Source organism: Branchiostoma belcheri, unplaced genomic scaffold (assembly GCF_001625305.1).
Source record: "Branchiostoma belcheri isolate BF01 breed outbred unplaced genomic scaffold, Haploidv18h27 scaffold3, whole genome shotgun sequence".
In the NCBI taxonomy this organism is placed as follows: domain Eukaryota; kingdom Metazoa; phylum Chordata; class Leptocardii; order Amphioxiformes; family Branchiostomatidae; genus Branchiostoma; species Branchiostoma belcheri.
The window spans coordinates 4121583-4138843 of NW_017803909.1; the positions used below are offsets into that span (position 1 = coordinate 4121583).

The window sequence follows — 17261 nt, forward strand, 5'->3', positions numbered from 1 at the left end:
TTGTACTGTATTGTTTATTCTTCTAAAATACTGTAAGGTATAAGAATTAATGGTGCAATATAACCATAAGCGCTAGGGGAGCCGCTTGCTTAATTCATTGGCTGGCTTGTCTAAATCGACCAGTGTGCCCACAGTTCTTGGGAGGTAGACAGCATTACTTGCTTATTTCAGAAGACGATACTACAAACTGTATAATTTCTTCTACACTTCCTCTCTCCGGACGCACGTTGTCCTGTTGTAGAGTATGGTGTATAATAACGAACTGGCATACTTTGTTTGTTGTGGATCCATGTCATTCATAAAATCAGGTTGGTTTGACTGCAACAGATTTATACAACTTTTGAGTACCCTGAATTGAACCCTATGGTGTATTATTTTTACTTTGTCAAACGAAAAACTAAAAGATTAAATAATATAGCATACTTAAAACTGTTTCTGACTACTACTTGGTCAGTGTTTAATATTAAGAACGGATTAGTTGAATATGACTTGTGTATATTCTACATCCCAATAATGTAGAATAATGTCTTTTATGATCCCAATAATAAAGCACATCTGTTTCGCACATTTGAATAATGTGAATTATACACAACGGTTAATTGTGTGTATTAGTGTCTATACAGTTTCTTTCACTTTATCCTGGGACAGTCTTCAGTTCATAGTTACATGGGTTATATATCCAGGAACACCTTTTTTTACCAGGCTATCCATCAAACTGACTGTGATGCCCTCCTACAAGTGTTGTAAGTTGTGTGCCCGTAGCTGCTTCACAGTCTCCGAACCTAGAATAGGCATCGACATGGACAAGATAAAACAAAATAAGTCATTTTCAGCTTGGAGATAGAACGAACAGAAAGGGTGGAGCGCGAAATAAGGGTTGTGGCGTTAGTGCTAAGCGTTGTGGCATTAGTAAACGTACGCGAAATAAGCGTTGCGGCGTCAGTGCGCAAAATACTAGTGACGGAGCGCTGCTGCGTTAGTATGCGAAATGAGCGTTGTAGCGTTTACTAGTACGCGTTGGAGGGTGTGCTTGTAAGTGACCAGCTACATCCCCCACCTTACACGATAGGAGGGTCATAGAACACTTTGATTGACGGAAGACAGCACAATGATTTTGACAGATTTCACGTAATTCGAGCTACGACCGCCCCATAACAGACAGTGATACTATACTTATTTAGCATTTCGTAAGTCTTCGAGAGAGATAGATTCTATGAACGACTACTATTGCTGATAAAAGCCAGGTTAAAGTACATGTAACATGCATGGCATTGTGATGGCAATAGAAAAAGTAATGAAGACAACAGGTTTCACAGTGGTTTTAAAAGCTTTATAGTGCAATGAAGTGACATGAAACAAACGGTCACCAATTGTTTCTCTATTCCATCAGTTACTTCAAAATTTCATGCTTTTGATTTTCCGTAACCACTGCTTTTGATGTATTTACCATCGAACACAACAAAGACGTTACAATGAAAGGTTTGGTGATTATGCCCATACAAACATCTGGGCGCACTTCGGCTATATGTACATTGTTACAAAATGGCGATGGTCTATCAACTACGACACATCAGCATGCGCATCTATGCCATAACAAGAAACATATCTATGCAGAGCAGCTGAGGGAATCATGAAACTGATCTATACACACAACATCTAAACTAAATTCTTCCAAAAACAGCAACTTTTTTCCACCGATCCTTCATGCATTAATATAGCCCTTTAAAAACGTGAAAACTTCCCAACTTCCCTTATATCTACTAAGTATACCTGTTTAGATAATCAGGTACAAGAAGGTTTAACACGTTGGTCTATCCTGCTATTTTCTATTCTGATCTCATAGCTACTGAAATCGAACAGTGTCACGATAGCCTGTGTTTTAATTATTCATCGAAGCTTTGATCTTGGTTTCAAGTTCGTCTTTATCGAAGTGTGAACCACAATTTTCTCAGTCTCCTGAGGTCCTATACGAAGAACACGTGATCCCCAACCATGTACTAACGACGGAGCTAGCCAGGGTAACTGACGTCACAGTAACTAACTATGATGTTACTGATCGAATCTGACAAACGTTGGTAAATGTCACATCAAAATCCAAGTCTTAGGATTCTAAATTCAAAAAAGCACAAAACGTTTTGAGTTGAAGGTAAAGTTTTGGGCGCATCAGCGGTGATTTACTTCACTTGGCGACCATAGAAAGCCTGAAATCTTCTGATAACCCAACCCAACTCTTCACGGTGTTTTGTCGCTTCATGTGCCCCGCGCTGGATCTCTTCTGTTTCTCGTTGCCTATTTTCTTTTTTGCTATTTCTTATTCAGGTCTTAAAGAAAATCTGGAGCCAAACGGAGGCAGAAAGAGCGACAAGAAACATGACCACGGATACAAACGCGGGGATCAGAACAAGATGCAACATGGTAGAGTACAGGGACATGTGTGGATCGCTGGCACTGAACTCTCCATATATTGTATTTGTCTGAAGCTTTTGACTTCGTTCTATCTTTGAATTTCCCTCGTGAGTAGTTATGTCGTCTAGTTCTTCTCCTTTGTCACTGAATATAGTTTTTGTTCCATCCCTCCTACTATCTACTAGTTCATCGATCACATCATCAATATCTTCATCAGTGAAATTAAATGCCACCGAATCCCATTCAAATGACCCTTCTTGAGAATCATATGATAATGAATCTACTTCTGCACTAGAATTTTGTCTCTCATTTCCTTCTATAGTTGACGTTTCATCTTGATCATCGTCATTATCTGGCGATGTCTGGAGTTCTTCTGCAATGTCATTATCCGGCTCTTTATCGTCTGTATCAAAACGTGTTTCATTTTCACCATCACCTACATGATATATTATTTCATCATCGCCCCCTGAAACTGAGCATGGTTGCATGCTGCCCATATTTTCCAGCAAAGAGGTTTCGTCAAAAGATTTCAGTTTTCTGTCACCGCCCTGTGTGCTTTCTAATGATTCACTCGACTCAAACAACGAGGCTTCAGTCTCAATACCAGACACCTCTTCGTCAAGAGGTTGAATTGTCGACATGGTCATATCGTCAGATTGCCTGCCGTTTTCTGACTTGGTCATAGAGGTAGACTCTACTTCTTGGTTAAATTTGGTGTCAGTCCTATCCCGTGCATCACAGTGTAGTGTTTCTGTGACACTAACAGGCAGCTGATTGGTGCAAATGTCAACATCTAGTCCAGCCTCGTTTGGTACATCATCTAACCTGTCTGCTACCATCACTGCGTCTATCGTATCATCAATATTAGATGCTAAGTCTGGTGAAACCTTTAACTCACTACCTACAACCATATTAGCTTCATAAGGTTCATCTGACTTTGACGTTAAGTCATCTACATTGACCCTATCGCTGCTCTCTACAACATTTTTCTCTGTTTCTACATCATCAGACATTAAATCAACTACATCTTCCGTAGATGTCACCTGAATGGACGGCAGTTCAGCTGTCAGGGCACCGTTCACAATCGGCGGTTTCTCCTCGGCTTCAGACGCAGCCATCACGGTGGGGATAACGGAAATGCGCTCTTTCCCCTGGCTCTTCAATTCTCTGTCGTCTTTCGGGATGTCTGTACCGGGGTGTGTACTGCTGTGACAGCCGGCTGGTGCTGTCATTGTCGGTGCTTCTCCACCTTCATCCGTCCCTGGCAAACCTGACAAGTCATTGTCTTTCTTCGCGCTGCTTTCGTTTTGAGAGTTCCCTCCAACAATGTCAGTGCCAAAGTTGTGTGCCACCTCTCCGTTGTCTTCCATGACATTACAGTTTGACTCGACTGGTAACCTGTCTTCAGCTGCATCGACTAACGCTTCAATTGCAATGTGTTTAAGTGGCACGATTACGTTGCAATCAGACGGGTTTTCCGTTTCGTCGATAACAGGTGTATGTCCGTCATTTTCATTGCTTGGTGTTGCGGAAGGGTCTTTTGACCCAGAGCACTGTGGCGTACTGCTGTGATCAGAGATAGGAAACCTGTCATATTCCGTGGATTCATCGACCACGACGTCGACATCACTGGGAACGGGATTCTTGATTTCTGCGCCCTTGCTGTCGGCCGTATCCTCAACCTCAACAGTTCGAACTCGTTCGAGCGTCTCCGCAACAAGGAGGTCGAGACTTCTGTCCAGGAACGCCTTGTGTCTGAGAACTATGACCCTGATCTTGTGGAGCATGGCGCTGTCGTCCTGTATGTCGGCAGCCCCCGGGATGCTGTCGAGCTTCACTTCGGTACAGTGCAGCTGGCATTCGGCCGAACACTCCCGGAACATCTCGTCATAGACCTTCAGCCTCCCCACGTACACCAGCAGGAATACTGACGATGGCTGTGGCAACAGAACAAAATACACAGTTGCATCATAGCGGTTTTATCATACATCTCGTCAACCTTACAGCCTGGTCTCGGGGTTGACATCTTTGAAAAGGTGGTAGTCACCTGTTATGTCAATCCTTCCACAAATGTGGTAAATCTTCATAAATAAATAAATAAATACATAATTTCTATGTAGCTTGTGATTACATTACGTCAAATTAGGTCGTCAAAGAACAGTATTATCTGAGAATCTGTTAACGTTGTTGGAGTAACGTAGATGCATGGCGTTCTGCGGGGAAATTCAGTGATCTATGATCTATATCCGTTTGCATTTTTATCGCCTGTCAGAGAAAATCGACTAAAAAGATCGAATCCCACCATGGATCTCATGTTAGACACAGACGTTACAAGAATTAATGGTTAATTTTACGTCTTTGTCATATGTCCTAGACTATTGTTCTTTGCTTGAGAAACTATCAACAATATATTGCTCTTACATATCTTAGTTGATGCGCTTAATTCCCAAAGCATGGTGCACGATCGATAAAGTAAACATGCCGTCTCATGGTTTTCTCTTGGAGAACATGTTACAGATTTGTTAGTTTTAGTGTGAGAGAAGCGAGAAATCCGTATAGGGAATTAGAACACATTGTACCGCAGGCACTACCGCTGGTTAAGAGTACGGAATTCCAACACGTCTCCTCGCTAAGTTCAACCAATCAAACTTACCGATTGAGGAGTAATCTACTTGCCCTTGTACTTGCACAGGTCAAGATCTTAAAAAAGATCTGACCTTTGGTGCGTGGTCACCTTTGACCTTTGATCACCATTCTTTCAAATCTGGAAAAGCTAATGAGCCAGTGACAATGGCAATGAAACTGGCCCGAACGATCGCGAGGACCAAATGTTTTGTTTGTTTTCTCCTGCCTGACTTCCTCATCAAAGATTGCCTGGAAGTAGACTCCGGTCAGCAATCTCGCGATATTTCAGGCCAGTCTCTACATGGCAGCTTATCTACATTTGATTGCAAGCGTTATTACCTATAACAGTTCATTCGACAAAAGTTTTAGCCGAAGATATTCGGGTACCTAGCATTCACATTATGGTGCACAACAGTGTTCGACATTCATTATCTTCAAACAATCATTTGGTCATGTGTAATTTGCGGGATAGAAAATCATGGTCTCGCATTACTAGCGTCGACAGCAATGATATGTCAACAAATACACTCTCTACGCACCTTTTCGGCAAGAAGAGTTCTGGCTGTGCTGAGCATGGGCATGATGGTTCTTTCGGAGTAGACAATGTCTGCCCCGAGGACGACATCAAAAGTCCCGTAGCGCTTCTTAAACCTCTCCACTCCCATGCACCAGTCAAGGAACTCACAAGTTGGGCGTTCTGTTGGAAAACATGTGGAAATCGGGTCGTTCTGTTTTTCATGGCACCCAGCTTGATTAACTATACGAAAGGAATGAAATGCCACTTGGAAGCATTTGTGATATGAAATTTTTATCAGTCAATATAAAATCATACACAACCTGAGGTTGTGTAGCATAGTTACCTTCTCCTTCCTCAAAGTTACTGTCTATGTTTTCCTGTAGCAGTTCGAGCACGTTTTCGTTGTGGTCCGTCATGACGACTTTCCCCGGCTGACCGCACAGCTTGGCCGCGGCGATCCCCACCAGACCAGACCCCGACCCCAGCTCCAGTATCGTCTCAGCTGACGCCAGGACCTCAGGGTGTGCAGCCAGGTACATGGACAGTATCTGCGTGAGGAGGAGAGTACAAGTCTGAAGTTCGTTACATGGATCATGGGGAAGTAGGCTCGCTCTGTAAATAACTATTTGCACATCATACATGGACGTTAAGGCAGAGAATTGTAGGTCAGCAGACAGAATTTGAATAGTCTTACGAGAACACCAGACAGAATTGAAAGTTATATGACAATTGATTTTGTGTGTCATTTGTGATCTAGACGAATTCACTTATCTTGTTTACTTATTTAACAACTCTTGGGGGAAAAGGAGAAATCAACAGACAAACTTTTATAATTAATATCTCACCCTTGCCGATGGCCACAGCCTCAGTCCAGTGGCGAAGAACAAGGCTGGAAAATGTGATACAAGATTGAACAAAAATAACTAGTTTAGACGTTAACTATACCATTGATATCAAGATGATTTGCATGAACCTGGAACTCCATGGAAATGAATAAGCACATATTGCAATGTGCATAATACAATTAGAACAACATTCTAAATCAGTCATCTCAATCTACAAATAGAGAAAAAAAGAGCAAGAATATTGACTTGAGGAGTACCATCTTTTTGTGTCACGTTGTAGACTGCCTTCATGTTGAGTGTGACGTTGCCGATAGTAACATCTTGTACGGTATAGCTGAGGAGAAAAATGAAGAACATCTGGTACAGGGTAACTATTTTTCGTAGAATTTGATATGTGTGTAGCAAATATGCATGCCATTCGCACACAAGTTGGTTCCTTTTTGAATTGGAGATAACATGATCTCTCTCCCTGCCATGTTTCACATTGTCCTTACCATACCAATGTCATCTCAACTGATAAATGTCGGCGTGTCGAGGACGAGTGCGTGCCGACAGACACGTCTGCCCTGGTGCCGCAATCAGGTAATCTCCAAACAGATCTTTGGGTGGTTCCAAGACAGTATCAAACTGGCCAGGCAGTATCCAATGCGGCCAGTGGTTACAGGCGGCAAATAATGATGAGATTAGTCATCAGGGACAAACTTTTGACACAAACTACTAGATCATGCACCGACTCGTGTCTGCAAAAACAAGGTCGTACCGGATAAAACGCTTCCATCACAAGTAGTCTGCAATGGTTTGGTCTCGATACCAGGAATTTCAAGCATACAGTCCGTGAAAAATTAAATTCCTACTGACCATGACCATGGAGAGGACAAGGATTGTACTGTGCCTGATACCTTGGAAATGTAAATGTTTTGCTTCTCATTTTAGTACCGATACTGGAAATAGCCCAGACATGTACATTTTTCAGATTCCTATGGGAGCAAGATCCAACTATGCTGGTTTCTGATTTCCTGTTCAAATGTACACTATTCAGGACCAAGTATCTTCGGTTGTATCAATGTAGTGAGAGAGAATTCTCTAAGATCTTGTTGATGTGAGGCGTATGGTTGTGAAACTCATTACAGAGTTATTTTTGGCATCGTTGAATTTCAACTGATGGCATGTTGACTGCCACTGCGAGCAAATAGGCAGATCAAAGGCCTTGTCTGAACAGAAAATACTTCACACAGTGTTTCATTAGTTTTTAATGAGATTGGTGGCCTCGTTGAACTTGGGTTCGTGCGGCAACAACGATCACGTTGTAGCACACACGTGTGAGCTATTCTCGGCGTTACTGTGTCAATTTGGGATACGAACGCGAAGCATTTTCATTTAAGAGCGTGTAACGACCGACTAAATTTACACAGTAACTTTACCCATCTACTGCCATTGATCAGCGCTGAATTTGGACCATGTTCCATTTTGAAAGCTATGCCATTAATTGGTACACAGATCATATGCATCATGGCTCTGTATGAAGACTGCTGCAAGCTTCAATAGTCATCATTGTGTCGGTTGTTCATACGCAGTTTTGGTGTTTGCCCGACCTTGAGTCAGTTTGAGTGAAATTCTACGGCAGAATCTAGCATTCATTTACTGAGCCGAGTCGTGTCTAGAATGAGCCAGATTGATTTACCAATAGTGTGTGGTTTCTGTAATACAGTCATAAACAGAAACTCTGTGACTTACCAACATTTTGCTTACCGTGCCAATCAGAATACTCAAACCACCAAAATGTACTGATTATCAAGTGCTGACTGACTGAGAAAGGCTTCTTGAGATGAAAACAGAAGACCGTGAAGACCACTTACTACTTCTTGCCCCGAGCTCCTGGCTTGATGCCGAATCTCCACTCCTTCCACGGAGCACTGCTGTTCCCGCCGCTGTTCTTCCAGCTGGTCTGGTACTTTGCGGCCGTGCGAGGTCTGACCGCTGGACGGGGCATGTTGCCTCTGACTGTGGCGTTCGGTTCTGTCTGCTGACCGTTTCTCCCGCCCTTTTGTAGTACGCACTCACAAACGACGCTTCCCTTTTATAGATGTCGGAGGCAATCGGTTCCCTCTCAGTGCTAAGTGGATAGAGATTGGCATGTGAGACTGACTGATAGCTGCAAATCGTTAGGCCCGGTGGCTTCTCGCACAGATGTACACAACTGGCGCGCGCTTTCAAATATGGCGAAAACGTATCGTGCCTGGTGCTTGTTATGTCTGCCAATTACTAATGTATGTGGCAACAAACGAAGCTGGTGTTGACCTTCGCATTTTGGAGGGCTTCAGCAAAATAACATTGTCGCACGCTACCTTAGTGGTAATGTACGAGCGCATGTGTGCTTAGTTTGATGAAAGATATAGATACATTCAGGCATTTTAGGAAGCAAGTAACTTGTACTACTGAAGATCATGACGCAGACAAAAATGCAAAACGAAAAACGTGATCTCTAGAATTGCCATTGCTTTGCAGTCGGTACCCGGTCTTGTCTATAAAATACTTGTACGCTCCACATGTCCCCTATGGCGTTTTTACGAGGCCAAGTGTATTACTTAGTCTCATATGTTCCAAGAAAGCCAAGAATATCCATTTACGTCATCCCTTCAATCTTTATACTGCTGTACTGGTACAAATCGGTGCAAAAGTTTCATCAAATCGTAAAGTCGTGGGAAATATTCTCCTTTACGACCCCGAGAGGTGACCTGACCTTGCCACGCGCCGAAATTGTATCAGATGTCCATATTAAAACATGGATGCCAAACAGACGTACAAGTAAGGGGTGCCGTGCATATGGGCAGTGTAGAGACGTGTGTGATGGTGATGATTGACGATGACCAGTGTCCGGGGGATGACACAGCTGTTTGGCGATGATTTGTGACGTTCACTCCCATGCACGACGCAGGGTCAAGTTTGCATGAATACAAGTCACGTGTGGTCAGCATAGAGGTGGCTGCATGCAATGGAGGGTGGTTGGGCATGGAATCTACAAAGTACTGCCAATGTCATTAAAACGTGCACCCTATATACATCAAATGGCTGAAAACTATATGCTTTGGCAACTTTTTCAGCTAGTGAAAGAGAAAACTGAACATATATGATTATTATCATTATTGTTATTATTATTACATGAGATGTTTCTCACCGTTGCTGTTTATAAGCCCGTTTCAAGAAGTAGGTGCATTTGGTGTGTCCTAGGATTAGATCACATCACATATCGTCTGCCACCAGCAATCGTCTGGCCACGAAATTTGCTAACCGAACACGATCCAGATGAATACTTTCTATAACTCCCGTCTAATCATCACCATGACAAACTATCCCTTATCACAATATTCTATCAATGTCATTGCTAAGGCCATGTTGATTTGATTATATGGATGACATCCTCTGGGAACCCCAAAACTGATGCGCGCGTGCGAATAAAAAAAAAGTTTTGCAAGAAAAAAAGTTGCTTTCACTATGAAATCTACGTGGTCATGAAGGTTGAACAAATGGCACAGAATATGTTATGGCGAATAATCTACTCTTCGAATTCATTTCTTTACATTATTGTCTTTTTTCCTTTGATTTTTGGCATTCTACGACATTGGTATCGTTTCTAAATGTTTTCCTTGCAACGTATGGTATATTTTTGCTCATTTAGCAACTGTTTTGCACGATTTACAGTATGGTTGAAAACATTTTTTTTTTAAATGGCCGAAAATTCATGCGCGCGCGGATGTCATCCATATAATCAAATCAACATGGCCTAACTGATAATTTCTGAAAGAGAGCCAATATCTTTCATGTTTGCCGCGCATAACATCCAACACGAAGGTCGCAGAAAACATGTAGGATGTTTGTGCCAATTTCCTTGACAATTTGGCACTCGGAGCTAAGAACGACAGCAATGTCGTCTGTAAAGCCTTGCGGAGATACTTGATACAACCTCACTGGAAAGAATGCAAATGCTTATGATGAGGGGAAAGACGGTGCCATGTGAGGACTGTTCGGAAGGTAAATTGTGATTATAAACGGCCGGTATAATTTTATAGACATCTGTTTTCTAACTAGGATTACTTATTATAGATATAAGGATTACGTACATTTATAATACGTAGTTTTGATGATCTCCATTGCGGAAAAAATTGCAAAAGATTTGCGTAATGCTAACATCTAAAGACTGGCCCACACCAAGCCACCTTGCCCACATCAATGCATCTTATACTCTGGTACTACGGTTTTTAAGATTAAGAATGGTACAAAAAACTTTTTGCACAATTTTGTTGGTTCAACGTACTAATAGCAGTCCCTCCTTACGTTGGTAGTTACATGCCACATGCTTGTCATCTACAGTAGGAGATTTGGAAGCGTGCCTGTAACTGATATTATAATCTACATGACGCAGGCATTACGGTGGTAAAGGTTATTAGGGGTGCCCAATTTGCTCAGATTTTGCCCTGAGTTTCTCTGATTTCTAGATCTCTGCTGACAGAAACAATAGGCAAATAGATACACACATGGTAATGAACACGCAAGATATAAGCACACGATACGACAGCTACATCTCAGAGCCGTATCTTCAGTTACATCGACACGCGGCAGTGTAGTTAGTAGTTGATACGGAAAATACATGAAGAATATGGTTTCAACTGGCAGCAGACACAAATATTCCCTCCCTTTTTGAGAACACACTTAGATGAAGGATTGATAAAAGGAAAATTAAGCGATCTCCCTCCGTAGATGGACTGGCGAAATGTATGGCGTATACGTAGTAGTATATGCCCAGATTGTGAGACAGTTGTCTCAAATCACAGACTACGCTGATCCCCTCCGAATGCCTTTATCTAATGAATAAAGCCACGGAAATCTTTCTAAGCTGTAATAATGACCCCGTAAATGCTAAAATGACGTACCGATGAAACCGCCACGTCTACCTCTGTCTGCATAAGGAGTGTAAAGATCGGGCAGCCGTTTCTCTGCCCACTTATTGGCCCTGACGGCCTGATGTTGTTCATCAACAGGTTTTACCACAGGCTACTGTACGTATAGGCCGGACCTTTATTTATAGTCGCCTTGTAACTAGATAGCCCCTGACATCTGGTTAGCGTTCCTCGATATCAATAGTTTGACGTATAGGTCTAGAACCTGCCGGTTATCACAGTGCAACATGCGCCTCTATCTGCTGCTTGTCTGTAGTTACTACTCACAATCACATGGACATGATGAAAGCCCGATGAAAACAGCATTGTAGCTGTGAATATGGTCATGACTGCTCTATCATGTCACTGTTGTTTTCATCGAAGTCAAAGGGAGTTTTTAATTTGGCATTCAAGGTACGGATGGCGACACGTAGCTAAGCGATTAATCACTTGCTGTACGCTTCCGATGATATTTGGGGGCATGCTTTGATACATGCCTAAAGTTGTACCTACCGAGGCTCTGTATTTGGTATTTCCGGCTGTGTCCGGCGCAAACCAGACACGCCTCGCACCAGTTCAGTTCCCATGCCCACAACATGACGTCCGCATGTCACGTCACGTCACGTCACGTCATGTCATGTCATGCCAGCTATGGGTATGCATATATTGCTCTGACGACAACATAAGACAGAAGACTACATATTGATAGAGCAGGTACATGCCTTTTTAATAGTATTTGATGTTTCCACAACACAGCCTCGAGCTCACTGTGTGAGCTTTTGTAGAGAACACACTGCATAATAACATGGAGCCCAAACCATTTGTCGGACCAGATTATATTATTATGTTTTACAGAATCTTTCTCAAATCCAATGTAGCCTACAATTTACCAAATTTATACGCAAGGGGAGGATACGCAAAGGATGACCAATGTAGCTGAGTTTGCATACTTCAAGCCAATTTGTAAACAAGGTCAAACATCAATATAGCATATCTGTATCTGTATAGCTTGTATAACCGCCCTTCGGCGTAACACACCAGCTATATAACTACTGAAGGAACAATGGGTGTCAATGGCAGGAAACGATGGAATAAATACCATTGGGGGAGCCCATTATAAAGCCATTTTTCATTCCCAGTGTCCAATTAGTCATCGATGAGAGATCTGGTCCAGGGTTATGCTGTCGGCGAGCAGGCAGATCATTTATTTGTATGTATAAAGTCGGTCGTGATGACACTGATGACACATTCACCAACATGTTCATCACCAACTGTGATCGCGAACATTCACGTCTGGATTCCATCCAAGATAGAGACAGAAGTCAGACAGCTGGTGGGTTCAGTGCGGTCATTGGACATTTATCGAACTTTGCTACAAAAGGAAAAATAGATCCCTATGTCCTCGGCACACGAGCTGGTCATCAAGGACAGGTCCGTTCAACTGAATATGGCAGATCGTGCCACTTGAAGGCACAGGGGATATCATACGCAAGATTGGCCGTTTTAATGTGTGAGCAATGCCCGGAATCCTGATGAATATCTGCTTTGTCACGCCACTTGTTGATCTGCCGTCAGCAAACGTATCATTAAAGTGCAACTTAAGACGATGTGGGAGACACCTCAAGCGAAATGTGGGGAAAATTAAATGTCGTATTTTCTCATACATATCAACGGTTGTATTGTGTGTTGTGGATGCTATACCACTGGTATTTTAAATAAAAGCATACACTAAATGAAATTACCGTAATAACCGTTTGCAATTTTCTGTCGCGAGTGCAGACAGCAACTTATGATACTTCCCCATCCCCGTCACATTATGGTAACAGTGAGCAGCATTGCCACACAGTAGACTTTGCGAATTCTCTTGCACACACTGTTACAGGCCTATATGAACGCACACAGACACACACACAGACACACACTCACACTTTATGTTGCTTTTAGAGTTATCCCAACAAAATTGGCCAGGGGGCCTTACCTGTTGCGCTTTTGTTATTTATACCCATCCAGGCAATATTGTGTCACTACTATCACTACTATTACGTCAATACTTAGGATGTAATGTATAAATCATTGCATCTGGGACATTGCCATCAGCATGTTGCCCCCGGGGGACTTTGTTGAACAGAGGATGGACACGGTTCATGACTTCACGTGGCACTTCGCGTGGAACATACTTCATTTTTATGGACCTGTTGTAGGATTAACACATAATCTGTGCTGGTAGGGGGTATACTAATTGTAACACTTGCCATACGCGGCGTAAGTATTCACTCGCCAGCCTTGCCATCAAACTGCTGTGTTTGTATAACACTTTACCTGTACGGAGCTTGCAAAAATATTCAGGGGTATTAACTACAGGTACCTTCTCCTGAGCTGAACGACCGACCAATCTATAATACTCCAAATTAATGTGCAAGTAGCGCTAGCAAAAATAGAAACATGTTTATGACAGCTAAACCACTTTCTGGTAAGTCCATGCTAACCACAACTGTACCACAGTAGCTGAGTTTCCCTGCCTACTTGTCATGTAGTTTAAATATCACTTTAGATAGTGCTGATCCCTGTAATTATCCTCGGCAGGGGGTGAGCACATGCCCTATAATTTTTCCCGATGTCTGCCCGCGTTTGCCACTAGGGAGTGACGGCCAATTAGGCCAATTGTGGAAGAACTGACCATTTCAAGGATCTTGCCTGCACTATTTTGGTTTGATCTAAACTGATCACAATAAGTACCAATAGGAACGCTGCCAAACACAACACACACACAAGATATTGTTTAATATAGTTCATTTATTGATCAAGAACTTTCCAAAATTTCCCTGGCATTATCATAAATGAAGATGTTCTACTGTACATTTACGAGTACATATGTATAATGGTGTACCACTCTGTACTAACAGTTTCAACCGACCGAATCCAATTTGCTTACAAGTTAGTTTGAGCATGCCATCTTGCCATTTGGTACAAAGAATAAACTAGATATTAAATTTCAACAATTCAGCTATTTCCTTATTTGAGAAAATTTTTTACCAAGCTTTCTTTTTATGTTGAACAGTTTTGAGAAATGTAGAACATCCCTTAGCCCCTGTAGAACATCATTTCTGTTGCTTGGGTCGTTGTAACCTTTCCTTCACCTTTCGAAGAAATGTCTTCTGTAACATCGTCTTCAAAACGTTCCCAAACTTGTGTCTATGAAAACACGATCCTGGATGACCTGACGGTCTTTCTGTGCACTGCTGTACCCACGAGGCGACCATTTCTTCAGCCGAGATGGCCTTGTCCGGTAAACATGCCATGTCACTTCCGCCATGTGTGAGCAGAGAGATGAGGTCCAAATCGAACTCGGCGTCACACAGCGTGCAGCCGCTGCACGTCTCTGACCAGGAGCTCTGCTCTTCTGAGGGACATGTGGAGGACAGGTCTCCGCATTCACGGTTGTTGTTGGCGGCCATTTCATCCGACAGCTTGCCGGAGAGATCATTGCCGAGTCGCGCGGAAGAGTGACCATCGCCGGTGGATTCTCCGCGGCTATCACTGGAACTGTTCGCCCGCTGCATCTTGTCGACACAGTGGGTGCACGGCTGTAACACCTGGGCGATCGCCCATGCATCGACCACACCGTCACAATCACAACGTTCACCACAACCGAGCTGGTCCAACCCCCTGTCGCCCATGAAGCGCTCGGTGAAATCAATGTCCAGACGATCCAGCTCGTTGGGAAGATGGAAGTCGTCACTCTCCAGCATGACAAGATCGGCGTGGCGTGGGTGAAAGTCCTTCTCTTCCATGCTTATATCAGCTTACAGCTACGTTCAAACTACAGGTAAAACTAACCTCCAGTTGGAGCGTGTGGCGCGAACTGGTCTGTCCTACCGTCCTGCTTTGGTTTATGTGGTCGTCACTAGTGATTCATGATACTAGATGTGTCACATGGTGAGAAAAAGTCATTCATCTTTCTAACTTGCCTCCAGCTGTTGTCTGTTTGGTTTGGTTCATTCTTATTGACGAGAAGGTAGTCAAGCATGATAAAAGTTTCTAAAACGGTTTGCCTTCCAGGACACACACATACTTACCATTAGATTGTACACTTACGAATGGGTTCGTCATCATGACATGATTACATCAAAAGTATAGTCCCTCACAAATTAGTAATGATATGAGACACAGGAATACGTTGATAAGTATCTACATTTCCCCTGCATGTTTAACATGTAGCATAGATCCATGGCTGTCAGGCGGACTGTTGATGTAGTTATAGTGATGCACATTATCCATGTCCGATGACAAAGATAACATCTAAGGAATAATTAGGTGAATGCAGACGCGATTTTGTGACCTTTACATACATACTTCATATCAAAATCATACAAAACAGCATGGATATATACCTACTATTCACTGAACATGGTTTATTGGTACCATATCTTTCTAGCTGCATTTATCAGACTAAATTTTTCAGAAAACGAGAAAACGAAGATGTACAATATTGGCTATTATACTTTTGCATTATACTTAGATATATCTGCAAAACCGTTGTATGTGCCTCATCTATGCTGATAGTATACTTGTAAACATCGCACAAAACTACTATCCTACACGCTTCTAACACAACATTCTGTAGCCTTCGGGAGAGAAGTGAACATTCTTTCATTGCAATTATATACAGAGATTGCCGTTGGAATCGACCAACACGACGATAAAGACATTAATTAACTGACAAAGAAACTCCTCAAGCGAGCTATGAAGTATGGGATCTATGGCATCAGGAGACAGTTGCCTTCAAGAAATCGTCACACACAATTGTCTGAGAAAATTACTCCACAACGCTTGTAGTCTTGTTTATATGTCCTTCACACTTAACAGTCCGAGGAATTGGAAAGCCATGAAAATATTTTGTCCTTGTATCCTCGTAAAGGAATGCTCCGTCTAAAAATATCTTTTGTATTTCTGCTCTCCAATACAGTTACATTAAGATACTCTGTAGTAGTTTCATAGCCCTAGCGGCGTTATATCCAGTCAGATGTTGCGTTTTGTCTATGGTCTTGAGATCCTTGTAATGGATTTTCCCACAGATTGACATATATGTGTTCTTATCAGAACATCATTGAAGATCCCTCGGAAGATTGACATCTTCACTTGTGATGAATATGTAGACAGAGGGTCGTTAAAGGCGACACCACTACTCAGAAAGTGTCAATACGCCGATGGGGCATGGTGGCATCACATAGACCGGGCTTTATGATCGACGGCCCATGTCATTGCTGCATTCTCCAACCCCCTGGACCCCCCTGGGTAGAGGAACCTACAATCAACATACTAAATCTTCATGAACAGTCAATCAAAAGGTTAAAATGAGATTTTAAGCACAAGCAATATCCATTCAAGCATTTTTTGTATGGGGGTGCGAATTGAAAGTCTGGATCATTTCATGACTCACCCTCTTCTACCCTTTTCTACCAAAGAGCTTGGGGCTATCTTAGTGGGAGCTTAACATACCCGCACTTTGATCGAACGTCGCCAGGATGTGCTGCAATTTGGAAAGTGCGTTTGGCATAGGACAATCACACTGATAATGGGACCACGGTTGTCGGAATATTGAACACGCTTTACTCTAATATTTACCACATTCAGCATTCAAGGAATGTTAAAAGTGACCAAGGTGATATTAACGTGGTAAAATTGTCACATTTTCTTGCTGTCCCGTCTTTAAGACACTACCATCTTCTGTTACCCACCATACAGAGCCACATACAAACTCAACCCACCATTCAGACCTCTTACTGGTAGGTCGCAGAAGAATATTTTGGGGCCTGTGTGGATGGGTTCTATGTGAAAGGTCAGAGTCTCGAGTTCTCCACACCCCTATACGTGCATTCCCCCCATACACACACACACCGACCCCCCCCCCACACCACANACACACACACCACC

The 17261-nt window shown here is 42.6% G+C and overlaps 1 protein-coding gene and 1 pseudogene across 2 annotated transcripts; both read right to left on the reverse strand.

The window, feature by feature from the left end:
• Positions 1 to 576: 576 nt before the first annotated feature.
• On the reverse strand, positions 577 to 11449 carry LOC109473885. Of its 2 annotated transcripts, XM_019774018.1 has the most exons (8): positions 11322 to 11449; positions 8250 to 8506; positions 6651 to 6727; positions 6394 to 6437; positions 5892 to 6096; positions 5571 to 5728; positions 3450 to 4343; positions 577 to 782 (listed from the first exon to the last, which is right to left on the reverse strand). In XM_019774018.1, exons 2-8 carry the CDS (start codon positions 8381 to 8383, stop codon positions 768 to 770), a joined length of 1527 nt encoding a protein of 508 aa, XP_019629577.1. In that variant the 5' UTR covers positions 8384 to 8506; positions 11322 to 11449; the 3' UTR covers positions 577 to 767. The 2 variants fall into 2 exon arrangements, with proteins under 2 accessions (XP_019629577.1, XP_019629576.1); XM_019774017.1 differs by lacking the exon at positions 577 to 782 and having other exon boundaries at positions 1390 to 4343.
• Positions 11450 to 14356: 2907 nt separating this feature from the next.
• Positions 14357 to 15185, reverse strand: LOC109473368 (annotated as a pseudogene).
• Between the last annotated feature and the right edge of the window lie 2076 nt (positions 15186 to 17261).

Coding starts and splice junctions, on each gene's coding strand:
- LOC109473885 (XM_019774017.1), bottom strand. CDS start 8,383: ATGCCCCGTCCAGCGGTCAGACCTCGCACGGCCGCAAAGTACCAGACC. Junction 6,438..6,650: donor CAACGTGACACAAAAAGATG/GTACTCCTCAAG, acceptor CACATTTTCCAG/CCTTGTTCTTCGCCACTGGA. Junction 6,097..6,393: donor GGCTGTGGCCATCGGCAAGG/GTGAGATATTAA, acceptor CTCCTCACGCAG/ATACTGTCCATGTACCTGGC.